The 26503-nt window shown below is 41.0% G+C and overlaps 2 protein-coding genes across 13 annotated transcripts in view; one reads left to right on the forward strand and one right to left on the reverse strand.

The window, feature by feature from the left end:
• Positions 1–6484: 6484 nt before the first annotated feature.
• LOC129337451 (microtubule nucleation factor SSNA1-like) lies at positions 6485–12522 on the reverse strand. Of its 11 annotated transcripts, none has more exons than XM_054991114.1 (2): positions 12406–12522; positions 6485–7142 (listed from the first exon to the last, which is right to left on the reverse strand). In XM_054991114.1, exon 2 carries the CDS (start codon positions 7061–7063, stop codon positions 6710–6712), a length of 354 nt encoding a protein of 117 aa, XP_054847089.1. In that variant the 5' UTR covers positions 7064–7142; positions 12406–12522; the 3' UTR covers positions 6485–6709. The 11 variants fall into 11 exon arrangements, with proteins under 11 accessions (XP_054847089.1, XP_054847087.1, XP_054847088.1 ...); XM_054991112.1 differs by lacking the exon at positions 12406–12522 and adding an exon at positions 11643–11714; XM_054991113.1 differs by lacking the exon at positions 12406–12522 and adding an exon at positions 11270–11445 and having other exon boundaries at positions 6485–7137.
• The window catches only part of WAC (WW domain containing adaptor with coiled-coil), a 59882-nt gene continuing 45240 nt past the window's right edge, over positions 11862–26503 (forward strand). The window contains exons 1-3 of one of the 2 annotated variants that reach the window (XM_054991109.1): positions 11862–12238; positions 12372–12408; positions 14149–14344. In XM_054991109.1, coding sequence (XP_054847084.1) covers positions 12198–12238; positions 12372–12408; positions 14149–14344 — 274 coding nt within the window. In that variant the 5' untranslated portion in view covers positions 11862–12197. The remainder of the gene's footprint in view (positions 12239–12371; positions 12409–14148; positions 14345–26503) is intronic. The other variant, XM_054991108.1, reaches the window with a different exon arrangement.

A 26503-nucleotide genomic window follows, 5' to 3' on the forward strand; every position in this document is an offset into this window, starting at 1 on the left:
GTTATGCCAACAGCTTGACTTGATCTGTGTAACAAATTGAAATATTTTGAACTCACTGCTTAGATATACCTTACTAAATCAAGTTGTTTTACATCCTATCACAATCTTATTTCCCCCTCCTCAGCTTTGATCCTGCCCCGATTTCTGGAGGTCCAATGAACTCCTTGCAGCTATTCTGGAGCTGGGGGGAGGTCTCATGTACCCCAGAAACTGCACTTTGGGGTGTTGTTTTGGACTTCTGTGGGAGGAACCAGAAAAAACTCCAGTGCTGTTCCCTTTTCCCTGAGGAAATCTAAGCAGGATCCAAGCCCTTGTTCAAGAAATCACTTTTCACAAATGAAAGTAAATAGTCAACTTTACTATTCATTCTCCAGTTCTCATATTGGTGGCTCACAGGGGAGTATACTGGCTGGTTGTGGCTGGGAATATGCTGCTCCATAAATCAATGAGGACTAGAATCCACTGGTCATAAAGCTTATCCCTGAGTAAAAAGTCGTTAGTCTCAGTACCACCAGGCTCCTTTTTGGTTTCGTCTTCTGTTGCAACAGACTATAAAGGGCTACTCTCTGGCACCATTGTTCCTGATTGCAGACCATGGCAAGCCACCCTCATACAGGTTAACAAAGGAACTGCTAAATGTGCCTTGTTCAGGTGCTACAATTTTGGCTTTCCTACCTCATGTACTGGAAAATTGCATTAGACATGATCTTTGTGTTATGCACAGCCATCATTTTATGTGAACAGGACAACACAAACAGCCCAAAGCTTTGGTACATGTGAATGTATTCCTACCTGTGTTTTGGAACATGATTTCCAAAGCTAGAAAACAGGCGAGTTTACACAAAAATGGCAATCCCACATAGCACAGTCTCCTGGTCTGCAAAGTAGAAGCACCCAAAATGTAATGCCTGAATAAGCTATAGAAACTAATAAAAGGGCTGCACGTTTGCTCTTTCCCCCAGTCAAGGACAGGATGTAAATGAGACTCTACAATGCGTAAAGCGAAGTAAAAATTCTCCAACATGCCAATCTGTTAGAAAATAATGTCATTCAGACAATAAAATTATTCCTTTTATCATAATGACTCTAAAAGGTATTGTGGCAATCAAGTGATAGTGAGCAAACAAATGATAACCATTCCAGAGTAAACTGCTACTACGGAACAAGCAGATCACGAACATGGAGCCTGTAGGACTACTGCAGAGTAATCTTGGCATACAGATGGAGACTTACAAGTTTACTGCCCCAAGATAATTGACTATCATGAATGGCTGCTAAAAATCCTCTTTAACAATATAACCATGTGCATCTGAACTACATTTTTACTATTAGCATCCAAACGAGCTGGTTGTTAGGCAATAAGCTCACTTGACCCAGAGCCTAATTAGAGGAACTCAGCAGGTTCTCTGCATTCATTTGTCCTCTCTTTGCCCTAATTTGCTGCTTAAATAAAAACTCTACCAAAGACAAAAAAGAGATGAACTGTGTAACTTTCTGAACCCTGATTTAACATTTCATTACTGAGAAAAGTAGATAACTATAGTCTAACTTTTCTGTACTTGTAAGTTTTAGTTATTGTCTTTTCCTTTGAAATTCTACTCAGACATGAAGGGTGCAATGCAGTGTACATATACTAGGGAGTACGGCTTTTTTCTGGGAAAAGAGGTGGTGGAACTCAGTGGGTTGCCAGCATGGGGGCAACTCTTGGTGGGAGGTGGTGCCCCTGGTACCACATGTGCACATGCAAAATGCGTGCACGCTCCCAGGACCAATGGCATCACTTTGGGGTCAGCTGGAACAAGGGGGGAGTTTTTAAAAGTTTAAATCACCCTGTGCAAAAATGGTCACATGGCTGGTGGCCCCGCCCCCTGATCTCCAGACAGAGAGGAATTTAGATTGCCCTCCGCAGCACGGTGCAGAGGGCAATCTAAACTCCCCTCTGTCTGGAGATCAGGGGGCGAGGCCACCAGCCATGTGTCCATTTTCAAGAGGTTCTGGAACTCTGTTCCACTGTGAGCCAAAACACACCTTAAGAAATACCTAGGTTCAACACGTGTTCTCTTACCTCAAGGTTTGCCGGGATCTGTAGGCGTCCTGGAAGCTTAAAGTAGGCGTCCTGGAAGCTTAAAGATCTGTAGGCGTCCTGGAAGCTTAAAGTCCTGGAAGCTTAAAGGATCTGTAGGCGTCCTGGAAGCTTAAAGGCGTCCTGGAAGCTTAAAGCTTAAAATACAGGTGCCTGTATTTCCCTTCCCCTTTTTGCTGCTCTGAAAATGCTAAACTTTAAGCTTCCAGGACGCCTACAGATCCCGGCAAACCTTGAGGTAAGAGAACACGTGCTGAACCTAGGTATTTCTTAACGTGTGTTTTGGCTCTGTGTTCCAGCTGAAAAAAAGCCCTGCTAGGGAGCAAGTTCCACTGTCTTGAGTTGCAAAGGGGAAGGTAGACAAGAGTTTAGCAAAAAAAACCCCAAACCCACACACACAAACTAAGGAGTTACTTTAGACAGACCTAGGGGTGCCAACTACCTGGAGGAAAAAAATGTCCTGTCCCCTTAACAGAAGTATAATAGGATGTTATTTACCATGTGATTTTATTTATCTCCATGCCCTGTAATCTAATAATGGGCCCTGCAGCATGATTACTCTTTATTTCCATCAACAGATAGAGGTCAAGATCCAATTATTCCCTACAGGCCCTATCAGATATTTTCAGCTGTCTTTGATACCATTCATTGTGAAGAGAAGTCTGAAATTCCTTCTTTGGCAAGGCTTGGACATCTTCTAAAAGGTTTTTTTTTTAGTTTAAGCACTTTTAGTTTTTTTCTACCTAGAAATCCTCATGGCAGAACAAGCCCCAGGAGCACCTCATTCTACCAGTAAGATGGCATGTGTGGACTATAACCGGCTGGCCCATGCCTCAGGCCCTAATGATCTCACCTCTCCCATATTCTACGACGACCACCCCAACCAAAATAACATTCCTGTCAGCACTGAAGATTTTAGAGACATGCCTTAGCTGTCTGGAAGCCAACCTTTTGTGTGTGTACTTGTTTTAAAAGATTTTTCTTCACATTAAGAACATAATTGTTTTCCAGGTCTCCTATTCTAAGTTACTCAGTATACTGGGAAAATCTTGGGAATCTTGCCTTTTAAGGTCCTGGGAGCCAGGCAAAAGTTTTTTTTAATGGTTACTGAGAGGAGCCCCAAGGTGCAGGGTGGTAAGCTGCAGTACTGCAGCCCAAGCTCTGTTCAAGACCTGAGTTCGATCCTGGCGGAAGCCGCGTTCAGGTAACCAGCTCAAGGTTGACTCAGCCTTCTGTCCTTCCGAGGTTGGTAAAATGAGTACCCAGTTTCCTGGGGGTAAAGTGTAGATGTCTGGGGAAGGCAATGGCAAACCTCCCTGTAAAGTCTGCCAAGAAAATGTCGTGTTGTGATGTCCCCTCATGGGTCAGTAATGACTTGGTGCTTGCACAGGGGACTACCTTTACTTTTACCTACTTGGAGTTTAACTGTAGCCTTCTGAGGCAAGGGGGTGCTGGATGGATGGAGTCTGCTGTGATTGGGCGGAAGCTATACCTTGGGGCGGAGCAAGCAGCAGTTTTTAGTCAATGTGCTGAAAGTGTTCATTCTAGATAAGTCAAGCAAACTGTGAGGAGCCTGAGAGAGAGTCCGTGTGTTTCTGAGAGAGTTAATCAGCTAGGAGATTCTAGTTAAGTCAGCTTTTATATGTCTCAAAGAATTCTAACTCAGGCAAACTGTTTATATGTACCTGGGACAGTCTGTGTATATCTGAGAATCTATCTTGGTTAGAAAAACTGTGATTGATGGGAAGAGAGTTTACTATTCTGGTGAAGATCTGTGTGATTGAATCTGAATATACCTTCAAGAAGATACAACTATTTTTGAAACTGCCAAGCTTAAGAACTATTATGAAATCAATATCCTTATCAAAACTCTGCATCTATTATACTTAAGTTCTGCTTTTGTTTAAGCTTTCTTCTCATCCACACAAACAGATTCACTCAGGCCTTCCCACAGAGCTTGCCTGACATAGATAGAACAATCCCTCTCTCAGATAGAGTTGCCAGGTCCCCTGCCTGGCCTTAAAACTGGGGGACGGATGGGTTGTGGAGGGGGGGGGCACTCCTGGAGTCCACTCCTTACCTCATGCAAATATGTAATGCTTGTGTTCTGGAACTTTCCTTGTCACTCTGGCAATGATGCTATCTTCAAATAAGGACCTTTAGGCCCCTTTTCTTCCCACCTGATAAAAAAAATTAGGCTTTCTCTAGATATATATGGGGCCATTGCTCATGAATCTTGAGGCCACAGGAAGCAACTATTTTATTCTGTTAGCTACTAGGCCTTCACATAAAAAGGCCACAGACTGGCTGCTAGTCAGCAAAATTCAATCTGCAAACTTTTGCATACCTAGAGGTTTCAGGTAGGTCACATTATTCCAAACATAAAATACCTTTTATTAACAAAAATGTATGCAAGCTGTTGAGTTCTCTGCAGAAGTAGATGTTAAAGGGGAGTGTGTGGATTTAAGAAAAAAAACGTAAGCAACAGGCCCTGAAATGTTTCTTCTCCCTGAAACCCTTCCACTGCTTTTTGAACAGCCTGATCTCAAAAGTATTTCAAAAGCTGCATGTTATTTTGCATAATTTTAATTGGTCTTAATAAAAAGCTATTTTACGGCTTTTGTTTTTGGATTTTGCTTACCCACAAGTTTTTTTAAAGTTAACTTGAGTATTAACTGATTTCCCTTGAAAACTTATAATTTTGATGGTCAATGGCAGCAAAGACAGCTGCAAAAATTAAATCTAGGATTAAGAAACTAAGATGCGCATGATTCTATCATCAATTACATCGTTTGGCATTGTTAAATCTATTCCCTTTATTCAAAGAAATCTACCTAGCACATAGGCTTTTAGATAAAATAATACAAAATGAAACAGGCATAGTTGAAAGCTTTTCTAAAGGCCAAAATTTAGGGAAAACTATATTTGTATTTAAAGTAGCATAGGTTAATATTCAAAAGTAACGATGGGCTTACTTCATAGTTATCCTGACTTTGAATTGACAACAGTAGCTCAAATTTTAAGAGCAGCCAAAATATATTAGGCAATAGCCAAAGTTTTTCATTTCCAGAGAAAAGACTGAGTAAATGGTAATCATCAGAACGGTTCAGGGATGATACAAGAAAAGGAGTAATCAGAGAACTATCACAGAATTTATACAAAAAATGTGTTTGGGTTTCATGCACCTCAAGCCCACATAGACCGATCCTTTGACCTTAAATCTTGGAAAATCTACCATAAAGGTTGGCAATTAGTAGTGCATTAAGAATGCAATCCTAAACAGAGTTACTCCAGTCTAAGCCCATTGACTTCAATAGGCTTAGACTGGAGAAACTGTTTAGGATTGTACTATAAGACCAACAAGAGGGAAAAACAGATCATATGAATAAACTATAAAGGAATGTGAATACTTACTAGCAACAAAAGGTTTTGAGGGAATAAAACCCAAATGCAGTATAGAACAAATTCGTTTTGCATCTTATACAGGATGGTGCCAATTTAATAATTCAAGCAGTTTTTTTTTTAATGAGAGTACTAGCCCTAGTGAGTCTTAACTCAGGCAAATCTGAAACAGAGAAACCTAATTCTGCAATTTTGGAGTCTTAACAACTGGCTCTATGGGCTTATAAAAGAACTGGAATGTAGCCAGAGTAAAAAGGGGGAGGGAGGGATTCAGGAAGATGTAAAACTAGCCTAAACTTCATGACAGCAAACCAAGCAAGAGTGGCAAGCTGTTTCATACCAGCTTCTAGATGCAGGGCTGATGATGCTACACACCTAGAAGTCCCAAACAGCGCATGTAGGAAGGAAGACTGAATAATTTCTATGTTGCAATCAAATAGAGTGCAATGCACTATATTTGAGGCTGCTCTGGAAGACTGTTCAGAAACATCAACTGGTCCTAAATATGGCAATACTGCTAGCAGATGTGAGTTTTATTTAATTATTTCTTCATTTATACCCTGCCATTGTCCCCAAGGGAGACCCAAAGCAGCATACATCATTCTCCTCTCCTTCAGTCTATCCTCACCACAACACTGTGAGGTAGGTTAGGCCAAGGGCATAAGACTGGTCCAAGGTCACCTAGCAAACTTTCATAGCAGTGTCGGGATTCAAACCTGAGTTTCCCAGATTCTAGCCTCACACTCTTAACCACTACATCACACTGGATTATATATTAAGAAATACGTTGATTTAATTATACCTATGTATGCTTGCTTGTATGCATGTATGGGCAGTTGTCTTAGACTGAATTTTGTCTGCATTGTCTTCTAATTTTTTCAATCCTACTACTGTTGCAGTGCTTATTTGATGTCTTATGCTGTCTGATAGTATTATTTTTATATTTTGTAATTCATCTCGAGTATCAGAAAGAAGCAGGCTATAAATAAAAGCAAACCATTAAGATAAATAGATAATAAAACTTTATTGCTATAACAAAGAATCCCCCATGAACAGTTTTGAAATCAACAAGCAGAAGCTTACAAAATATGAATCACTGAAAAATGAAATCCTAAGCAGAGTTACTCCACTCTAAGCCCATTGAAATGGATGGGCTTACACTGGAGTAACTCTGTTTAGGATTTCATTGTTAGCCTAATATTGGGCTTGTGGGAACAGAAATACTTAACCATCCCCACTCACATTATTTTTTAGAGCTATCACTTTGTCTAAATTCCCAGTTTCTGTTTTCAAGACATTCAGAAGAATTCTTGAACTCTCCAAAATCTTCTCATACGCCACTTCCGTTTCGGCCAGGACTTTATCAAGTTCCTTTTGCGTGGCACTCTTCCATGCCAGGCTTTCACACACATGCCCCAGCTGTACTGTCAGCACTGCAATTTCATCCTGGACCATCTTTTTCTCCTGTTCTGCTTGCCTGATCTGTCTGTTCAGTTGTTCTCGGTGCACAATCAAGTCTTCTAGGTATTTCACCAACTCATTATTATAACCTTGCAGAACTGCTCCCTGATGCGTCATCCTTCTTGCTCCACACTTTCAAAGAGGAGGAGGAGGAGTCCTTTCGGGCACCTGCTGTGCTCACTGCCAACCTCCTGTACTTTATTATGCAAAGCAAAGAAACAAGGAATCTATTAAGCCAAAACAAATTAACGGGGGCCTAATTATTAGGAAAGTCATTTTTTTTTAAAAAAAGAAACAGTGTAAAGGACTACTGCATGAACATTCCTCAGGCTGACAGGCAAGACAGGGTCTACCCAAGTCACAATTTACTTGCTCAACAGAGGTATCGGCAGAACATTTTCTACTGCTTAATTGTTTTGTGGAAAACTTTCCCTTTCTAAAGATTCGTTGCTTCAAAGAATTAGTAACAGTTAATGGATGTCAATGTTAATGCAGTATCAAACAAGCATGGCAGGATCCAAGTTGTAATTAGTGCTTTTTCAGGTCATTATCTGCTAGGAATTGTGTGAAAGAATACACATTTTTTGCTGATTTGTAAACTAGGAGTGGGGTAAAACTGCAAACATATAATAATCCAAATAAAAAACGTTTGAATTCACCTGTCCAGCTATGCAGGTCAAATCAAAACCAAAGCTAAAATTCCCCTTGATATGTCTCCTCTCATTCAGTGCATGTTACACGATCAATCTGATGTGGAACTAACGCTAATGGATGGGCCTCAATATCCTCAGTGGGCCAGAGAAAATTCTGTTGAAATAGATGAGGGGACAATCATGCCAACAGCCCATCATGTACAGCCCTTTGGGTGTGCTAAAATGAGAGAGCCACCTTGAGAGCCTGTATGTAGCGGCTAGAGTGACGAACTAGGATCTAGGTGACCCAGGTTTGATTCCCTGCTCTGCCATGGAAGCTTGCTGGGTGACCTCAGGCCAGACACATACTCTTCAGCCTAATTTGCCTCATGGGGTTGTTGCGAGGAAAAAGTAGAGGAGCTGTGAATGATGTAAGACACACTCTGGGTCCCCATGAATGAAGTAAAAATAATAAAAATCAACGTTCACAGTTTTTAGCTACTTCATTTTTTCTTAACTAAAGTAAGTATGCTGTCCTCAAATTTTCACAAATTTCATTCTAATAAAAAAAATTTCTGCATAAAGCTCAGAAATTGTTTGAATACAACATTTAAATCACACCTGATTTCCCTCCTCCCATCAAATATTTCAGTTCAAGTATTTGTTGCTATTGGAACACGAAATAACGTGGGGTACTTTGAAAATGTTGTTTTCTAAATATAAGTCAAAATACATATACTAAATTGGATCACTGTCTATTTGAGGCATTAAAAAACATTCCAGTACATTTTCTAATGCACGTTTCCAGAAAACCCATGCCAGTTCTGAGATGTTAATAATTAGGACTGAGAAAGATGTTCTTTTCACTGCATGGTGGTGGAAAGTGCTGCCAATCATAGCTAACATGGCGACTCCTGGTGGGGCTTTCATGGGAAGAAGTGGTTTGCCATTGCCTGCCTCTACAACCCTGGTCTTCATGGGAGGTCTCCCATCTAATTACTAACCAAGGTTGACTCTGTTTAGCCTCTTCTGAGATCAGGCGAGATCAGGCTCACCTGGTCTATCCAGGTCAGGGCATTCATTGCGTAGGATATAGTAAATAATGCCTAGTAATATCGAAGCTTTTTTCATGAGGTCACTATTCTCATCCTGATTCTAAGCTACATTTAAATCCATGATACTTAGAGCCGGTTTCATACTCCTCTCTGCCCCAGCTGTATTGTGGGAATAATAACAACACTAACTTGTTCACTGCTCTGGGTAAGGCACTAATCTGACTAGAAGAGCAGTATATATGCTTGTTGTTATTATTATGTTGTTGTTATTATATTATGTTGTTGTTGTTATTATATCACAGATTTCCTGTTGGAAGAAGACCAAAGCAAAGTGATAGGCACAGAACCCCTTGAGCCCAAGTCTTGTTTTAGACTCAGTCCATGTGGTAGGGATCCTATGGAATCAGGTTACAAGAATCACATGTGTGGACAGCTCAACATGGGTAATCAGTGTGACTGGACACATATTCGTATTGCATGGATGTATCTTTTTTGCAACTAATTACCTCTATAAAGATGGCTAAAGGCATAAACTGGGGGAAACTCCAGCCCTGGTAGGAACCACCTGCCTCTGCTGAAAAATAAGAGGGCTCAAACTGGCATCTGTCACAAAATGGGCAACTCTAATCCCCAAATAGGGTTACCAACACTTCTTCTTCAGGGTTGCCCCTAGGCTACTTTCCCTCTGGCAGATAGGGAAGCATTTTTGGGGAGGGATGGGAAATGAAGAACTCTGGCCACTGATCCCAATCTCCTATGAACATGATTGAATGTCTTACATAGAATCACAGGGTGGGAAGGGACCTCCAAGGTCATCTAGTCCAACCCCATGCACAATGCAGGAAATTCAGAACTACCTTCCCCCCACACAACTGGACCCAGTTCAACCAGCAGCACACAACTGGACCATAGGAGACTCTGCTGCAGAGGGGGAGGTGAAGATGGGGGCAAACAGAAGTGGGTGGGAGAGAGAGAAGGAAGCAGGAAAAGGGAGAGAGCTGGGGGACTGGTAAATGAAAGAAGATATGGTGGGGGAGGGGGAAATGCGATACCCCCTGCAAGTCCTTGCAGGTCCCCCACTGGTACTCAGAAATATGTTTTCAGTGGCTGCACACCAGCATGAATTTGTATGAGCGGGTGTGTGAAAAAGAATGGCCTTTTGTGTGTTTGAGTATATGCAGCTGTTTGTAAGCTAGCCAGACCAAGCGAGGGGGTGCTTTTGAATATATTGCCATGTCTTTTTCTGTTAATCTATGCTGCAACCCCTTCCCCATTTGCTTTGTAATCCTCCACATCTGCCCTTCCTGCTGATCTCTGTCTATGGTGTTAGGTAGATAGCTGTGTTAGTCTGCAGTAGAACAGCAGGATTTGAGGCCAGTGGCACTTTAAGAGACCAACAAGATTTTCACAGTGTAAGCTTTTGAGAGTTACAGCTTTCTGAAGAAGGGAGTTTTGTCTCTTGAAAGCTTATGGGGATGGGAGAGGGGAAATATTATGTAGTTTTATTATTCTATTTTTTCTTGCTCTGCTTGAATCTTATGTATATGTCATCTGTTTTTTAAATGTTTCATTTACTGTTTGTTTAAAAAGTAAAAATTAAATAATGAAATGAAAGCTTACATCCTGAAAATCTTGTTGGTCTCTTAAGGTAACACAGGACTCAAATTCTGCTGTTGGGTGGAGGGGATGCAAAGGAAGGCAAAGATCCTGCAGAGCAGGAGAGAAGCAACCTTGGCAAGGGTTGCTTGATACACTGGGCTAAGGGGGGGGAACCCTTTGATCTTATACACACCACTTTTCTAGCAGATTAGTGCCCCACTCAGAGGACGGAACAAAGTCAGCTGGGGCTGCAAACAGGGGCTTACCCTCAGCTCATGGCAGGAGCGGCATCTGAACCAGCAGAGTGCTGCTGATTCGCAACCCAGCCACTTAACCACTACAGCGGAAAGCCGAGGCTGCTGCAGAAAAGCCCTTTCGTTGGTATTGGGTCATCTTGACCTCTCTCTCTCTCTTTAAACCCTCTACGTGGAGAAGACATGTCGGCGGCACCTCTTCGAGGCCTCCGTCCACCATCCGCTCTCGGTGCGGGAGAACAAACGGGCGCCCACCCACCCACGTGCTTCCAAAAATGCCCCCCACCCCCTCCTCACCAGTCTGCCGCTGCCTCCGATAGCTCACCACGGGACGGGGAGGCGTGTCGGAGGCGCCTTCGGGGTGGAGCCCAGGGAGAGGCTCAAGGAGGCTATGCCCGGCACAGCTTCGGGAGGGGCAGCCCCAAGGCAGTCAGTCCCTCGCCGCTCCTCTTCCCTCTGCCGAACAGGCGCTCAGTAGTAGCTGAGCCGCCCAATCCCCTACAAGTCACCCAAAACCGCGTCGAGCGGAGCTGACTCCCTCACAAGCGCGCAGGATCGCAGCCTTCCCGCAACGCCTGGAAATAAGTCCCGTCGAGAGCCAGGAACCGCAGCCTTCCTCCCAGCCCCAAACGTGTTAAGATGGCAAAGCCTGATTGTCTCAAGCCCTTTGCTGCCTCGTAGAAACGCGCATCTGGGCGAGCCCGCGCGGGTCCCCTAGCCCAGTCCCCCGCCCAGGGCTCTCGCCCTTGCCTCCAGCGACCTCAGGGCGACGCAAACTCTTACGCAGCGGTTCCTGCCCCTGCACTGATGGGGCCCTCCTCCGGGTTTCCTATTCTCACATCCTGACCGTGCACGCTAATTAATTCTCCCCAGCGATCCATGGAAGAAGACGCGCCTCTGATCCCAGGGCAGGAGTCGCTCCTGCGCCGTCGAACCGAACGAAAAGCCTCTCAGCCAATCAGAGGTCTAAAATCCTCTGACGGCAATGCTGCAGCGTCTACCAGGGTGGCGGATATAGCCGATGGCGGCCTCGTCGCCATCCTCCCTCCCACTTACGGAAACAGCCGACACTTTCTGGAGATAACTGCGCGAAAGAGGGGGAGGACGAAAAATACCGATACTTTCCGAAGGTAGGGAAGGGAGGGCTTAAACTCACCTCCAAGGGTGAAACGGAAACCGCCGATATTTCCCGAAGTCCGCGTAGCAGCAGTGGAGTTGGAGAAGGCGGGACGTGGGCGACGAGAAAGAGGGAGGGGCCTGCGCGAACGGAGGTCGGTGGGAGGAGCCGCTAGGGCGGAAAGAGCCGAAAAGAGCCGACGTGACGCGAAGGCGGCGGCGTCCGAGTTTCCCGGATGTAATCGGACGGCGGTAGTGTTGGGAGCAGGGGGGGAGGGCAAGCAGCGAGCGAAGGCGGAGGGCGGCGGCGCCGGGGGAGTCGCGGCGCCGGTGGTTTCCCGCGCTCCTCCTCCTCAGCGTGTTGCGCAGCGGCGTCTCTCCTCCTCGCTGGCGCGGAGAGGAGATGGGCCCGTGAGCGCCGCTTCCCCTCACAGCCGAGCTGCCTGAGCCGCCCCTCCTCCTCCTCCCTCCCTTCCCCTCCTCCTCCTCCCTATCCCCGGCCGGAGCTCTGCTTCCCCCTCCCCTCTCGGCGGCGCCCGTGGCCCGGCCGCGCCCTCCTGGTCCCCTCAGTCTCTCACACACAGGCCGGGCATTGATGGTAATGTATGCGAGGAAACAGCAAAGACTCAATGATGGGTAAATACCCCTCCCCTCCCCCCGTTCCGCCCTCCCCTTTACCTCCCCCCCCCCCCTTGAAGCACCAACGGCCAGTAACGGTCGCTCGCTCGCTAACGTCTCTTCTCCCCCCCTTCTCTGTGTCTCTTTCCAGCTGTCACGACCGCAAGGGGGACTCGCAGCCTTACCAGGTACCGACTTCTTCGCCGTGCCTGCGGCGGCAAGCGCTAGAGTGTGGGAGGGTGAGCGGCGCTACTCGAGCGCAGGCCTCGACCGCCGTTGTAGGCCGCGCAGCAGCAGCAGCAGCCGCCGCCACCGCTTCCTTCCCCCGGGCTCCGCAGCGGGAGGGGGGTGCGGAAGGGAGAGGCGAGGCGGGCGGCGCAGGTTGCCGCCGCCTCAGCTGATTCCGCTCGCTGGCGAGAGGGCCTGCCAGAGCGGGGCAGGGAAGCGAGGCCTAGGCCCGATGCAGGCCGCAGGGCGAGGGAGGCTAAGTGGGGAGGGGTGCACGCCCTCTCTCTCCTCTCCCCCATAAAACTGCCCTGGGGTTGAACATTGGGTCCCTAAAGGATTCCTTGAAGGACGAGTCTCGACTCTGGTTTCGAGTTATGGTTGGCAAAGCCCAAGGGGGAAGCCTAGTTCCTCAAACTCTTGCTGTGAGATTTTTTTTTTAAAGGAAGGGCAATGGAACGGGGATAGTAACGAAAGAGGTGTAGAAATTTACTGGTAAGAAGGGTTAAAACGTAGCTTGCAGGTTTTCTTTTGTCATGTATGCTCCCACCCTAACACTACTTGCCCACACAACAAAAGAGCTGTGCTTCTAAGAAAAGCAGGGATGGAAATAAGATGGCCTGAAGTTTTATTTTCATACCTGGCTGTAGAAGCAAACTCTTGACAACTGTGAGTTGTCTTCAGTGACAGCCTGCCTAATGTAAACACTCACTGTTCAGAGGCTTGTGTGGGGGGGAGAGCTGCTGACCAAACCTGTTTACTGCATGTTGTGTTCTGCACAACACAAGGTAATGCTGGTGCTAAAATCATGCAGAGCAGCTACAACATGTCAACTGTGTCTTTTCTCCATTGTAATCTTGTTTAGGGTCCTGCAAAACTTTTAAGGGAGATCTTGCAGCTTTTTAGAGAAACTTATTTTTTTTTAGCTGCCTGCCTTGCTTAATGGGGCCTTGTTTTTGATTAAAACTAAAACTTACATAAATATTGTGGAATAGATTTCACAGTAATGATAGGACTGAAGAATAGACAGCAGCCCACAGCCTGTTTAGGACTTTAAAGGCACTTGTATATGGTAATGTGGTGGCCTTTAATTGAATGTTAGCTTGAAATCCATGCTGTTCTCTACAAAGAAAAGAACTATACTGTAGGTGTCAAAAAAAAGATGTTTCATTTTCAGTGCTGGCCTATGTAGGGTTGTATCTTTCTAAGTTGATTGAAATCAATGAGGTTGGAAGGGTGCAACTCTGCATGGGATTTCATAGTTAATAACTCTGAAAATACTGTGAAATATACTGATTTTGGATCCACACTCTGAATCTAGTATGTTACTCTAAATAAACATTACAGATCTGCAGTAGAACTTCTACACAATATATTGGGGTTAGAAAGACCAGAATACTGAAGAATTGTGCAACTGATAAAATGTCAAAGGGGCGACTAGACTTTTTTTTTAAGTAGCCTTTGTATGCTGCATTAGAGATATTTCAAAAACTTTGTGATGAGAGGGATCAGCAGTTCAATGAGAGGATCAGGATACTTCTAAGGTAGTTCAAACCTCTTGCATGAGCACTCTGGTCATTGCTTAGAATTTTCCTAATTTGTAGAGGAATATAAATATGTAGGCTAAAAACCCTGGTTGTAAATTCTATCTTTGCTATCAAGCTCAACTTAGAAATCTGTGTTTGTCTTGTAATTTTTTACAGGCTCTTAAATACTCATCAAAGAGTCACCCCAGTGGTGGTGATCACCGGCATGACAAGATGCGAGACACCACAGACCCTTCACCACCAAATAAAATGTTGCGGCGATCTGATAGCCCTGAAAACAAATATGTTGACAACACTGGCCACAGTAAAGCTAAAAGTATGCATACTCACAGAGTTAGAGAGAGGGATGGTGGTGAGTTAAATTTTAATCAATTTTTGTTGATATACTTTTAACTTTTTACATTTATTCCAAAACAAAGCATTATACCATCAAAACTGAAGCATTTTGCTCTAAATAGCATCATTTTAAACTAGAAATACTCATAGGGTTTTTTTTGTTTTATACATATAACAAATGTAATGCTTGTGGCTTTAGGATTAAATAAACTACTTTTTCACAGTTAAATCTCTTAGTTATTTCTATTTAACACGTTTTACTCACAACTTAACAAAAGTTAGAAAAAGTTCTGTTGTAAATTCAGTGCCAAGAGATAGAGATTATTACCTTATAGTTCCAGAGCTGATCAGTTACACTCAACATATAACAAAGCATTAACCTTTTAAAATACATATAGATTTTAGTTGTTAACTAATAGAGGGCAGTGATTTTTTTCTGGTAGCTCTTTTTGGATAGCTAAAAATAGAGCTCAGTGGAGTCTCTTATCCTCCACTGAAAACTTTGCTGCAATACACATGTAATGTAGACTTTGTGCATAGATACCATTGCTGAATGCATTCTGAGTAGGAAAGTACCTTGAAGCTGCACACTTTGTAATCCTTGCTGGATTGGTCTAGATTGAACTATTGAGAAGGTGAAGAGACCATGCCCCTTTCCAACTGCTCATTGTATGATTGAGTATATAGATTCTTGTATTCATGTGCTATAAAGAAAGATCTGTGAAGCAGGGACAATTTTCATGAGTAATGTTTCCAGTCGTGGCCAAATCTGAGTTCCCTGCATTTGCAATACTTCAGAATTTTTAGTTTTGCTGCCATTTTTTTAAGAACTCGTACAGTGTAAATTATTCAAGTTACTAGTTACTTCAGCAAACATTTTTCCTGTAATGTATGCCTTCTGGTATAAACCAAGCTTCTGGTTCCTGTGCTTTAATTTGTTTTCTGAAAAAACTATATAGTTTAGGGGGGAAAGCATTTACTGATACACTGCTAACAAAATTTTGGTTAACTTGAAAGTATGGTTTAAAAGACAGTAAAACATTCTTAAACTCTTGTTCAGTTTCTAGTTGAATTTCTTTTTTTGTAGAAGAAGGCTTCAGTGACTTCTGGTATCTGCCAGTAGCAGTGGTACTTGTGATCATAATTGTTGTCTGTGTCATTAAACCTCAAAATTGACTAAGGCTGAATATGTAACTTATGAATACAAAGCAAGCAGGGGAATATTATGGAGAACATCTTGATTTTAAGCAGTTGATTTTACTTACAGTTGGGTATAACCCACTTTGTATTGGGGCATATTTTAAAAGTGGCTACAAGCTTGTTGTTTAAAGTACTTTAAAAATAGGATAGGTGGAGACAAAAGAAGAATATATGAAAAGAAGGATTTTTTTAAAAAAAGACATGTATAACAAAAACTAAATGGGTCCCATGTTACAAGTAAGGATTAGAAATGGGTCTGAGGCCTCAACATTTAAGTTCCCCCATTAGATTCTTCTACTGGCCACATGTAGAAATTTAACTTTTTGGTTCTTACATGTTAACTGTTACATTTTAACTGTTAAACAAGTACTCCCAAATACTTAGCACATGAACTTAAGTGAGATGGTGAACACACACTAGATTTGTATTTAATTAGAACTTTTAAAATATAGAGAGTCTAGAGGCAAAGAAGATGCTGCCATCCTACAAGTGGATACTGGTGTTAACGCACTGAGGTATTTGGGGAAATCTGGCAGCTCTAAAATTCAGCTGTCTTCATAGACTTGAACTCTTCCAATGAACCTGTTTTTACTCCCTGCTAGTATATTCCTTCACAGTGCAGTGAAAGAAATGAAGTGAAACTGGATTGTACGGAGTCAAGCCTTAGACATCTCAATGTAGAGCAGGTACTTAGCACTCTCATCATATGAAGATAGCTGGTTTGATATCCATTTGGGTGTAATGGATAGAATTTGGACTTGAACAGGACTTTCAACCCAACTGTTACTAGTTCTTCTATGAAGCTTGCTGGATAGTTATGGGCAAGTTACTATCTTGCCTAAACCTACCCTTCAGGTTTACCCAATACTAATATTTGGTGCAAGTTGAATTATAATTTTAATAGGTTAAGGCTGGCTTTTTGATGAAATACCAAATAGTACAAAATAGAGGTATCTTAAGTAATAGAGTGAGATACAGTTTTAGATACTTGCATATAGCAGGATAGAAATACATTGTTTCTGAAGGGTCCCCCTACTTACTTGGGCTATTACAGGCCAGCATTTTATGTGTTGTGGTATAATCAAGTTCTTCACAAATTATCATAAATTCTGTATTTGCCTAACATATCTTTTGTATTGATTTGTTATCAGTTCTAGTAAATTTGCTGATTATTATAATAGTGGAACTATTTTCAGGATTCCCTGCCTTTGTGTTCCAGACTGCATTTTGAATATTGTAACAGGCAATTGTATCCCCTTCTCTAGAAGCTTTGTGACAGAACTCTGCTGCGAAAGGCAGCTGCAGAGGTATCTTGCATAGGATATAACTATGCTTCACCTGTGCCTCGAAAACCCTGCTGCTATGCCAGTGTAATTCTAGTGCTAAGTGAACAGGATACCACCTAAAACCTTAGAGTTCAGGAGCAGGCAAGTTTTTGGCCTAAGCTGAAAAATGTAGTGTCTGTGAAGTTGTTGATGTGCAAGCAGAAAAAATTGAGTGGGTGGGAGAAATCAAAAGTTGTGCTTGACTCGACAGGCTTGGAGTGAGCCAAGCCCCACAAATGCTATGAAGGTCTCAGAGCTCTGCCTTGTCTTTGCTGGTGGCTGTACAGGATAGGGAAATGATGATGGGTGCAAGTCATGCTTGTTACTTTCTCATTCGTGCATGTGTGTGCCTAGCCCAACACAGTTCAGTGTTGCCGACTATGGGTGGTCCTCCTCCCATCTCCACCAAATCAGTTGTATGGTGATTCTGAGTTGTGTTGGAGCTTTTCCCCAGTGTCCGTGCAGTGTTTCAATGCTAATACCTTTGCTAGAAAAAACAGCTAGCATCTGGGAATGGCGCCCTTGTCACTGCCACTCTAGTTCAGTCAACCAGTGGGTCTTTAGTAATCACCTGTCAGACATAATCCACACTTCTAGTAGTCTGTCATTTAGAGTTGTATGGACTGTTTTGAAACATCACTAACCTGTTTTTATTCAGCCAAAATTACTATGCAGAAGGAATTTAAGATGAGAGTGATATATTTGCCAATATAATCCTGTTTGTGTTTCTGATCTTTAGTAGTTCATTAAACTCTTAAAGGGGAAATGGGTTCTACAAGTCTAGAGTAAAAACAACTTGCTTCCACAATTCAAATAAAATCAGTGCAAAGCAAGCTGCCTTTTCAATGGCATTTACTTCCAAGCAAATATAAGGTTTGAGTTGTTTTTCCCTTCCCAGGTGTACCTAGGGCCTCAAACTGATTTGTTCCAGTTGAGGGTTTCGGCTAAGTGATAGTATGGCACAGGTAGTGCTCTGTTTTGTTGTGCATTTTTTAAAAAAACCCTCCTTTCAAAATTTAGACTTATACCAAGTATGTTCCCTAGGGCCTTTTCTGTGCATTTCTCAAACACCTTGTGGCAAGAATACATGTGTGTTTCTTAGGCTGAGGAGCTTGCGGTTGTATGTAAATATTTCACAACAGGAGAATAATTTGGAATTGGGGTTCCTGAAATTGCTATATGCTGTAAAAATGTATTGAATGCTTGACCATGAGGAAGAGCTTTGCTTGTGGATCAGATACTATGTAGAAGGTGTTAAATGGAGATTCTGTGGAAAGTCCTAAAAAAGGGATGCTGTGTGATCCTAGTAACTTGAATGTTAACCTTATTTTCCTGTGTAAATTTTATGGTATGTGCTCCTTAGAACATAATGTTAGGTGTAACACAAGGTGTGAAAGTTCATTACATTTGATAAATCTATAAGTTTGTTTTGGAAATTTATGGTTCAGTTCAACCTTCATAGACAAGGGCTGGGCCCCAAGAGAATAAACAAGTGTGCCATGGCCTAGGGAAGCCCCTTGAGTTTGTGGTGTAAAAAAAAAAAAAAAAGCACATGTGCAGACATTTGGGAGTAGAAACAGAATTCAGGTGGTGTTTTGGGTAATTGTAGCATCTTGAACTGGCTCCTAACTTTGAGTTGATTGCTAAGACCAGGAAGATATGGTGTTGGTGGGGGTGAAAAGGAAGTGGAATCAGGTAGAAAGGAGAATGGGATTTCTTCTCCCTGGTAAGTCCTTGTGGGTCCCCACTTGTACATTATATTTTATTTTCCATTAAAGTGATAGACTTTAAAATACCTTGCTATTTTGACTATTTTTATCAAAATTCATACGACTGGTGGCTTTTCTGTCTTAGTTCACGTTGAAACTTATTACTGCTTCAAGAAATTGGCTGTTCTTGTATTCTACTGAAGTAGATATAGCAGCTGTACTGAATAAACTTAGTTTAGAAGTTAATTTCAGGTAGAAACTCTTGAATCTTAAAAAATACTCGTCATAGTTTAGTAATGTTGGATTTTTAAGACTCAAGGTGTAGTTTGAGACATCTAATATTTTCAGACTAGCTTAATTTTTTTAAAGTGCAGAACAATTATACTGCAAAGTGTTTTTATTTTGGTGCTGTTCTAACTTTAATCTTTGGTCAACTTCCTTTAAAATAAACTTATTCAGCTCTGTTGTGGTTTCTTGGTCTTGGGCCTGTCTTTTCTGCCTACTGCCTACTTCAAATTTCAGTAGCATCTTTAAAAGACTACTTTGGTTGATAAAGTAGAATAGTGAGCAGGTTTCTGTTTGCTGTTCTTTAGAATAACTGTTTCTGCTTTATCAGGAACCTGGATTTTGCTCTTTTACTAACTATCAGCACTGTCATACATGGGGTATAGAGGGGCGAGGAGAGGGGGAATATGGGGGAGAAAATTCTTAAGAGCTTCCTGTACAATTTGCAGTGAACAGTGTTTCTATACTATCAGAGTAGACACTGCTAATCATTTTTTAGGTGGCTGTGTAAGCAAACACGGAAGTGAGGGAATGTCGGGGTCAGCTAAACTTCCAGTTTCTGAATCGGGAGCAATGTATTCTTCCATGGTGCAAAAAGGAGGTAGTAGCTAAGTAGAGATTTCCATTTGCTGGTGTCATGATTGGTGTCATGATGGTGTCACACTGTACACATAATCCAGTCCAACAAAGTTATAAGAAATGGTATATTCCAAATTGTTTTAGCTGTATTCATTAATTTCAGTGTAGCTGTTGTGTAAAGTTAAAATTGGTACAGCTTACAAAAATTAGAATATACAATTTAGAGACTCTTGAGAAATCATGGAATTTGGGAGGATTGGGAAACACTTTTAAGGCACTGGAGAGAAATTGCTGAGATCTGGGAGCACCAAGCACTGGAGCACCAAGCACTGGAACTCAGAAATTCAGCGCATGGGTTAGTCGTTCTATAGTCCTGGGTTCTGAAAAAAAAAACCTGTTCACATAGCCCAATATATGCATGATGTGGTTCAGGGCTTTCCATTTTGCAGCATGGAGGGAAGTGGACTTGACGAATGTGCCCATCTTTCATCACGTATCTACCAACCCTCATTTCAAGTGCCAGTTCTGAGATACTGTGAGCTATCTCATTCAAACCTTAAAGTACTATAGTCTGTGCAACTAAGATTGGGGAGGAGGGGAAGCACTTTTCTTTCATTTCCTGTTGTTTGCTCAAAGCCATCAGATCCTTATAAGCTTATAGCATCTCGAACTGAGGATGGCAGGAATTGGGCACGAGGAAGGAACACCTTACTGTAAGTTCAGGTAATTTTCCTTCTGTTGTTCCCTCCTTATCTGACATTAAGCTGCCCTCAGCATTCCGTGGCTTCTGAAGGGAATAAGCGCACACTTTCCTTAACAGGCCTTTGCATGAGGGATGGATGATTATTACAAGCTAACTTTTGTGAATGCCTGGGTAGTTCCTTGAGTATAACAAAAACTTTACTTTGTCTGGGGATGACCTTATCTGCCCTAATGAGTGGCATGGGACTGTCAAGTTAGCTATTACGAATGATCAAATGATAAAAGTACATTATAACTCTAACTCTTATAAACACTTTATCTGTGTTTAATGAAAATAGGATCCAGGGCAGTAAATCCTTGACGCAAGAAGAGTACTAGTTTCTAGAGGTTGTTCCCATTGGAGAGCAACTTCCACATTGCCTCTACAGATCTACCTTAGAGTGGGGTTGGAAGTGGGGAATACTGTAGTATTCCCTACAGTATGGGGAGCCAAAGCATTCTTGAGTTTTGAACGTTAAGTGCTGAACAGTTCAGCATCCAGTGCTATCCCTGTATTTTATTGTGAACTAAGTGAACTTTCATCTACCTCTGTTGCCCTGTGTATTGACATCTGTTAACATACTTGAGAAAATGAAGAAAAATCCAGTTGATTCTAATATTAATCCTTTCCTTTTTTCTCAAGCAGAAATGTGCGGGTTCTCAAAAATTTTAGGTAGTATCCAAGCCATTGTTTCCATTGTCTTCAGTGTGTGTTTCTAGACAAAAACATTTTATTGACATACTCAACATATAAGAAGTTTTCACTTTTGTGAAGAACTTCAGTGGACCTCCTTGAATGCCTCTATGCATAGCTATTAGTATCTGATGCTTTTTATAGCATGCACATTAGGAAGTCAGTGTTTCTCAACCTTTTTTTCCAGTGGAGGAACTCCTGAATTCATTTAAGTTCTGAGGAAACCGGTCAGACGAAGTTTATGGTCGAGAGTGCAATTCAGTTACTGCTAAATTGTTACGAAAATTTATTCGTAAAGAGCTGCTATACTCCATATAAGTAAGCTTGTATTGTAAGAAAAAAAGTGAAGCATCTTTCCTTTTTTTCAAATACCAGAATATCAAATCAAAATGGTTTATTTAAGCATCAAAATAAAATTCATATCTAAAGTAAATAAAAGGTTTACTTTAAGAGTGAAATTTGGGCTTGTACTTTTGATTTTTTTTGTGGTATTTCATTTTTTTTTTGTTTATTCCACGATATCCCACGGAACCCATGATGATGTCTTATAGAATCCTGGTTGAGAGAGACTGAATTTTGACTTGTCTTGTAAAATACCACTTCCCATGGAGAAAAGGAGAACTATATAAGCTGCTTTAGGTCTTCATTGTGGTGAAAGGCAGGATATAAATAAAGATAATTAAATGGAGATAAAGTATGATGCTTGATTCTGTGCTATTACATTTCTGCATATTTGGTTCATTTATTTTAATTATGATTACAAATTTACCTTTTGTGAAATTAATTAGTGAATATTGTGTGAAAACATTTGAGGAATAGTTGCTTGAAAGGTTTAAATGTGCCTTTTTGATAAGTGGGCAAAAGGTGGACCACTGGCCTATTTCTGGCGGATCATCTAATGCATCCTAATGAAATCCAGTCTACTGGTATGCTCTTAGATAGATAATTGCTATGCCTTAACTATTTAAAGTTGCAGAGAGCATACATATTAGCTGGACTTAAAAGGTGTCAGTGGATCACGGGGATTCTCATATTAAAAAATGTCAATAAACTGAAGCCACACTACTCTAGATCTCTAGGCTTTGATGATATTCTGTGTCTTTAAACAAGATAGCTTTGTGGTAGATATGTTAACCAGCAATTGCTACAAAGTTAAGGTAGTTTGAAAGGATCCTTTTAGTGGCACAGCATTACCTCTTCTAGCTTTGATGTAGCCATAATTTTAAGGAGTGAAACTTGTATAGGTGCATTCTTTTAATTATGTTTCTGAAGCTAGCAGGTACCTGGTAAAACTTGCCAGCTTTCCTTTACTGTTTCAGAACTACACATGCTTAGTTTAAAGAAAAGACATTGATTTTGGTGGAACTTCTGGATTGGTCTTGACTAGGGCTGTGCATGGGTGGGGAGATTCGGTATTCCCGCTTTAGAATACTCCCAAATCGGGTCCACTTTGGGTATCTTTACCCAAAGCGAAACCCGAATAGCATAGCCCTAGTCTTGATCATTCTCTGTTTCAGTTGCTGCCTAGCCTCTGTATCTATTCTGTGCCTTTTATGTGTGCCCATTCTTCCAGAGGGAAGAACAAGCTCATGCAGCAGTTGGCAACCTGCCATGTTTTCCTGATAACCAGTGTGGGTATTCTGTATTTGTGGGTCTCTCACTTTTTCTGCCAGGGTTATAAAAAAGACATTGTAGGCAGAATTCTTACATGGTTTTTTGAGTTAGGAAGTGGCGACATCACCCTTCTCCTTTTGTCACCAAGTTAATATGAAGACAACATGGTATGAACTCCATGTTAATGTCAAAGCTTGGGGAAACTGTATTAATATTAATGTAAGAAGAAACTACAGTGTAGGTTCCTCCTGTGTGTTGCCAGGCTCCTTGCATTGTACAGTAATCCAGGAAAATGCAGCACTACAACAGCTCCTATACACTCAGAGTAATGAGACAGAGGAAGGAAGTGTGGAAAAACTCTAGATGCATCAGCTCCAATGCTGTGCAGGGAAATGCAGTAAAGCACAATGGCTGATGGGCAAGTACACTCCTTTATATCAATAGAAAGGTTGTGTAACATGAGCATAGCTTGGTCGTCTGTAGGCAATATACAGTCCCCAAACTAAACGGAATTGTCATTTGTATTTGGCACATTAAGTACTCAATTTTAAAAAGTCTTTTGGTAAAGTCAGACTTGGTCCAGCGGGATGAAATCATATCACAAGATGACATTGGATTTTGTGGTTGCAATCTGAATAGGGTTTTTTTTTTTGTAAATAGTTTTGGCATATTGGTGATTATAATACTATTACAGTTGTTTTGAGTAAAATATTTTCAGTGTTATGATGTAAATTGTTTGAGCATCAAATAAAAGGCATGCAGCAAGGCCTGAATTCTGGTAAAAAAAATCCAGAGATAAGAGATTATAGTACTTCAGAACATAAATTGTTCTTGTTTTGATGACTTAATATCTGTCTCAGTATTGTTGAAAGTTTAATGTAGTAAGAATGCTACAAATTTATCTGCAATGTTATTTCATTATTTTGACATGCTTCTGTTTCCAATTGTATATTTTCAGCAGTAATGCTTTTTAGTCCATTTTTTAATTTTTTAAACATTTTTATTAATTGGTCCAAAACAAAAGAAACAAAAAACAATGCTGGTAACAAAAACACTGTTGGCAAATTTATACATATGCTTCTATAAAAGTTTCCAAATAATCTAAAAATAAGTCCATATTCCATATGTTCAAATGTTGATAAATTTATAAGGTCCTCAATACAGTGAGTTACAGGATGTTGGTCCCTGTCTTTCCAGTTTTGTATTATGTCTTTTAGTGACTGTAAGAGCATAGAGGGTCAATTTCTATTGATCATCAGTTAGGTTCCAAAAGACAGGCATCCTCAAAAGTAAACGAGTATTCTAATACAAAATTAGTATGGCTAATGCCTTTCTCCCGAAAGGACTGAATGACTAGACATGTTCAAAGTGTATGCTGAAGAGATGCATCTTATAATTCACACTGTTAGCAATTAGACATTGTACTTAAAACATAATTTTTTGCTGAATAAGTCACAATTTAAGACCCATTGCAGCAACAGCAAATATGAGGCTTAAAGCCTTATCCCATCGCTTTGGCGGAATTGAATGATCTAGCTCACTATTCCATTGATCTCTGAGACTATATCATATTTATTGACCAAGTTCAAATATTTATAGACAAATACCGTAGGTTTCATTTTCTGTGTTGATTCAGTGAGAGTTTCCAAAAGTGGGGAGATTCTGAAGCACTCAAAGATGCTGGGCCATATTTGAACACCAACAAATGTTGCAGTTGTAAATATTGCCATTCAGCAAAGGTTGGCCAATCATGTTTAGACCTCAGTTGAGAAAAGCACAATGGCTGATGGGCAAGTACACTCCTTTATATCAGTAGAAAGAGAGATTGTGTAACATTAGCATAGCTTGGTCGTCTGTAGACAATATACATAGCTTGGTCGTCTGTAGGCAATATACTAAACAGGGAATTGTCATTTGTATTTGGCACATTAAGTACTCAGTTTTAAAAAGTCTTTTGGTAAAGTCAGACTTGGTCCAGCGGGATGAAATCATATCACAAGATGTTTGGCCATATTTGAACACCAACAAATGTTGCAGTTGTAAATATTGCCATTTAGCAAAGGTTGGCCAATCATATTTAGACCTCAGTTGAGCTTGCCGCTTTGGATTTGGGGGTATTCCCGAAGCGGGAATACCGAATCTCTCCACCCGTGCACAGCCCTAACGCTGAATATAGTCTTTGCCAGGCTTTTGAAATCCCAGTAATATAAGCATCCTGCAGTGAGGTTAACAGTAAATGGAATTCAAAAATCTCATTATACAGTTGATACAATTTTTGAATTAAAATATCTGAAAAGGTTTTATACCATTCAGTAGAGAACCCATCTGGTCCCAGAAATTTGCCAGTGCTTTTATAATCACAACCGTAGTTTCATCCATATACAAAGGTTCAGCTGAGTAGTATTTAAACATGGAAGATCAAAGATCCAAGCCTTTTCCTAATGGTTCTTTGCTCTTACTGTACAGTTTAGAATAAAGCTTTTGAAACTGTAAACTTATTTCAGTATAGGTAAGAGTGTATTACATTCTTCTCATCCTTAGTCAAAGGCATATAATATAGTCCATTATTGGAGAAGAAAAATTAACCTCTCTAAGTTTAGTTCTTAAACTGTGAATCTGAAACGTAGTTCTTCAAAATATTTGTGACAATCTTGCAAATGTTTTAACAAATGACCTGATTTTCTTAGGCCTAAACTAGTTACTGAAGGCTTCCACTAATTTTTATTTATTTATGTTTAGTAGGAAGGGCTGCTTGCCCTGTTACCACTAATGTGGGTTGGAAACTTTTCCTTTTCTAAAAATAGATTATCTTATAAAATTAACAGGTAACTTGATTAGTGAGTAGAATACCACTTTGGGCATTTTCAAATTTATTAAGATTACTCTTACATCAGCAGACTTAGGAGACAAGAAGTAAGTTTCCTTTAGGTTTGTTGTGGGTAGACGCATTCTTTAGTGGGAGAGAATCTCAGGTAGTTTGAAATTGATTTGCTTCATCTGAACTGAAACTAACAAGTAGAGGCAGCATTTCTAGCAACAGTGAAATTGAAGTTGTCCTAAGTGAAAGTTAAACTGCTGACTCAATGGCTTTTCTTACACAGCTCTTTGAGCTAAAATTAATATATATAGTTTTCAGTCCCTTACATTTTTGCTTATACTGCTGCATACATTAAAAAAAAACTAACCTGTATATTTATAATTATCCTAAGAAAAACAACTTCCGAGTTAAACCTTAAATTTGTTTGAATGTAACATTTAAGCCATCTGAACAGTGCTTTGAGGTTTTTTGCTTGGAGCTAGTGTGGTATGGTAATGTCAGATGAGAACCTGGGAGACCGAGGTTCCAATCTCCAGTCTAGCATGAAAGCTTGCTGGGTGACCCTGGGCCACTCACTTCCTCTCAGCCTAACCTACTTAACTGGGTTGTTGTGAGGATAAAATGGAGGCAAGGAGAATGATGTAAACTGCTCTGGGTCCCCATTGGGGGAAAAGGCAGGGTATAAATACAGTAAATAAAGTTAAGTAATCATGCAGTTCTCCTATTTTTGTCTTTTTGAAAATGTTCTGAGATTTATAGAGCACATGAAATTAACATGGTACAATTTTAAAAATGCAAAGAAGTCAAACATTAATTTGAAATTTAAATTGAATTTCAGTCATTTATGAGGGGACAGGAGGACTTACATTTCTAGTTACTGCCATTGTTCATGATGTCCTTCGTATACCTCCTGTCTGAAAGTCCCCTTTCTAGTGGGATAGGTAATGCCAACAATGTTTAAAGCTTGTTCTTTAATAAACATGATTCAAAATACTTTTGTTTTTAGCAAGTATTTACAAAAATGACTGAATATAGCATCTAACTTAGCATCAATTTTTATTGTAGTTTAATTGAGTTGATGAAACGTGCTCCCATTACTACTGAATAATGATAGAAATGCTTGTTTACACAGCTGCCAAGTGTTTTCTGGTATGTCAGTGCACCATTCCTTTGAGTGATGTTCTCTGTATGGGGCCGAGTGGCAGCTGCC

The sequence above is a fragment of the Eublepharis macularius genome, chromosome 11 (assembly GCF_028583425.1).
Source record: "Eublepharis macularius isolate TG4126 chromosome 11, MPM_Emac_v1.0, whole genome shotgun sequence".
NCBI lineage: Eukaryota > Metazoa > Chordata > Lepidosauria > Squamata > Eublepharidae > Eublepharis > Eublepharis macularius.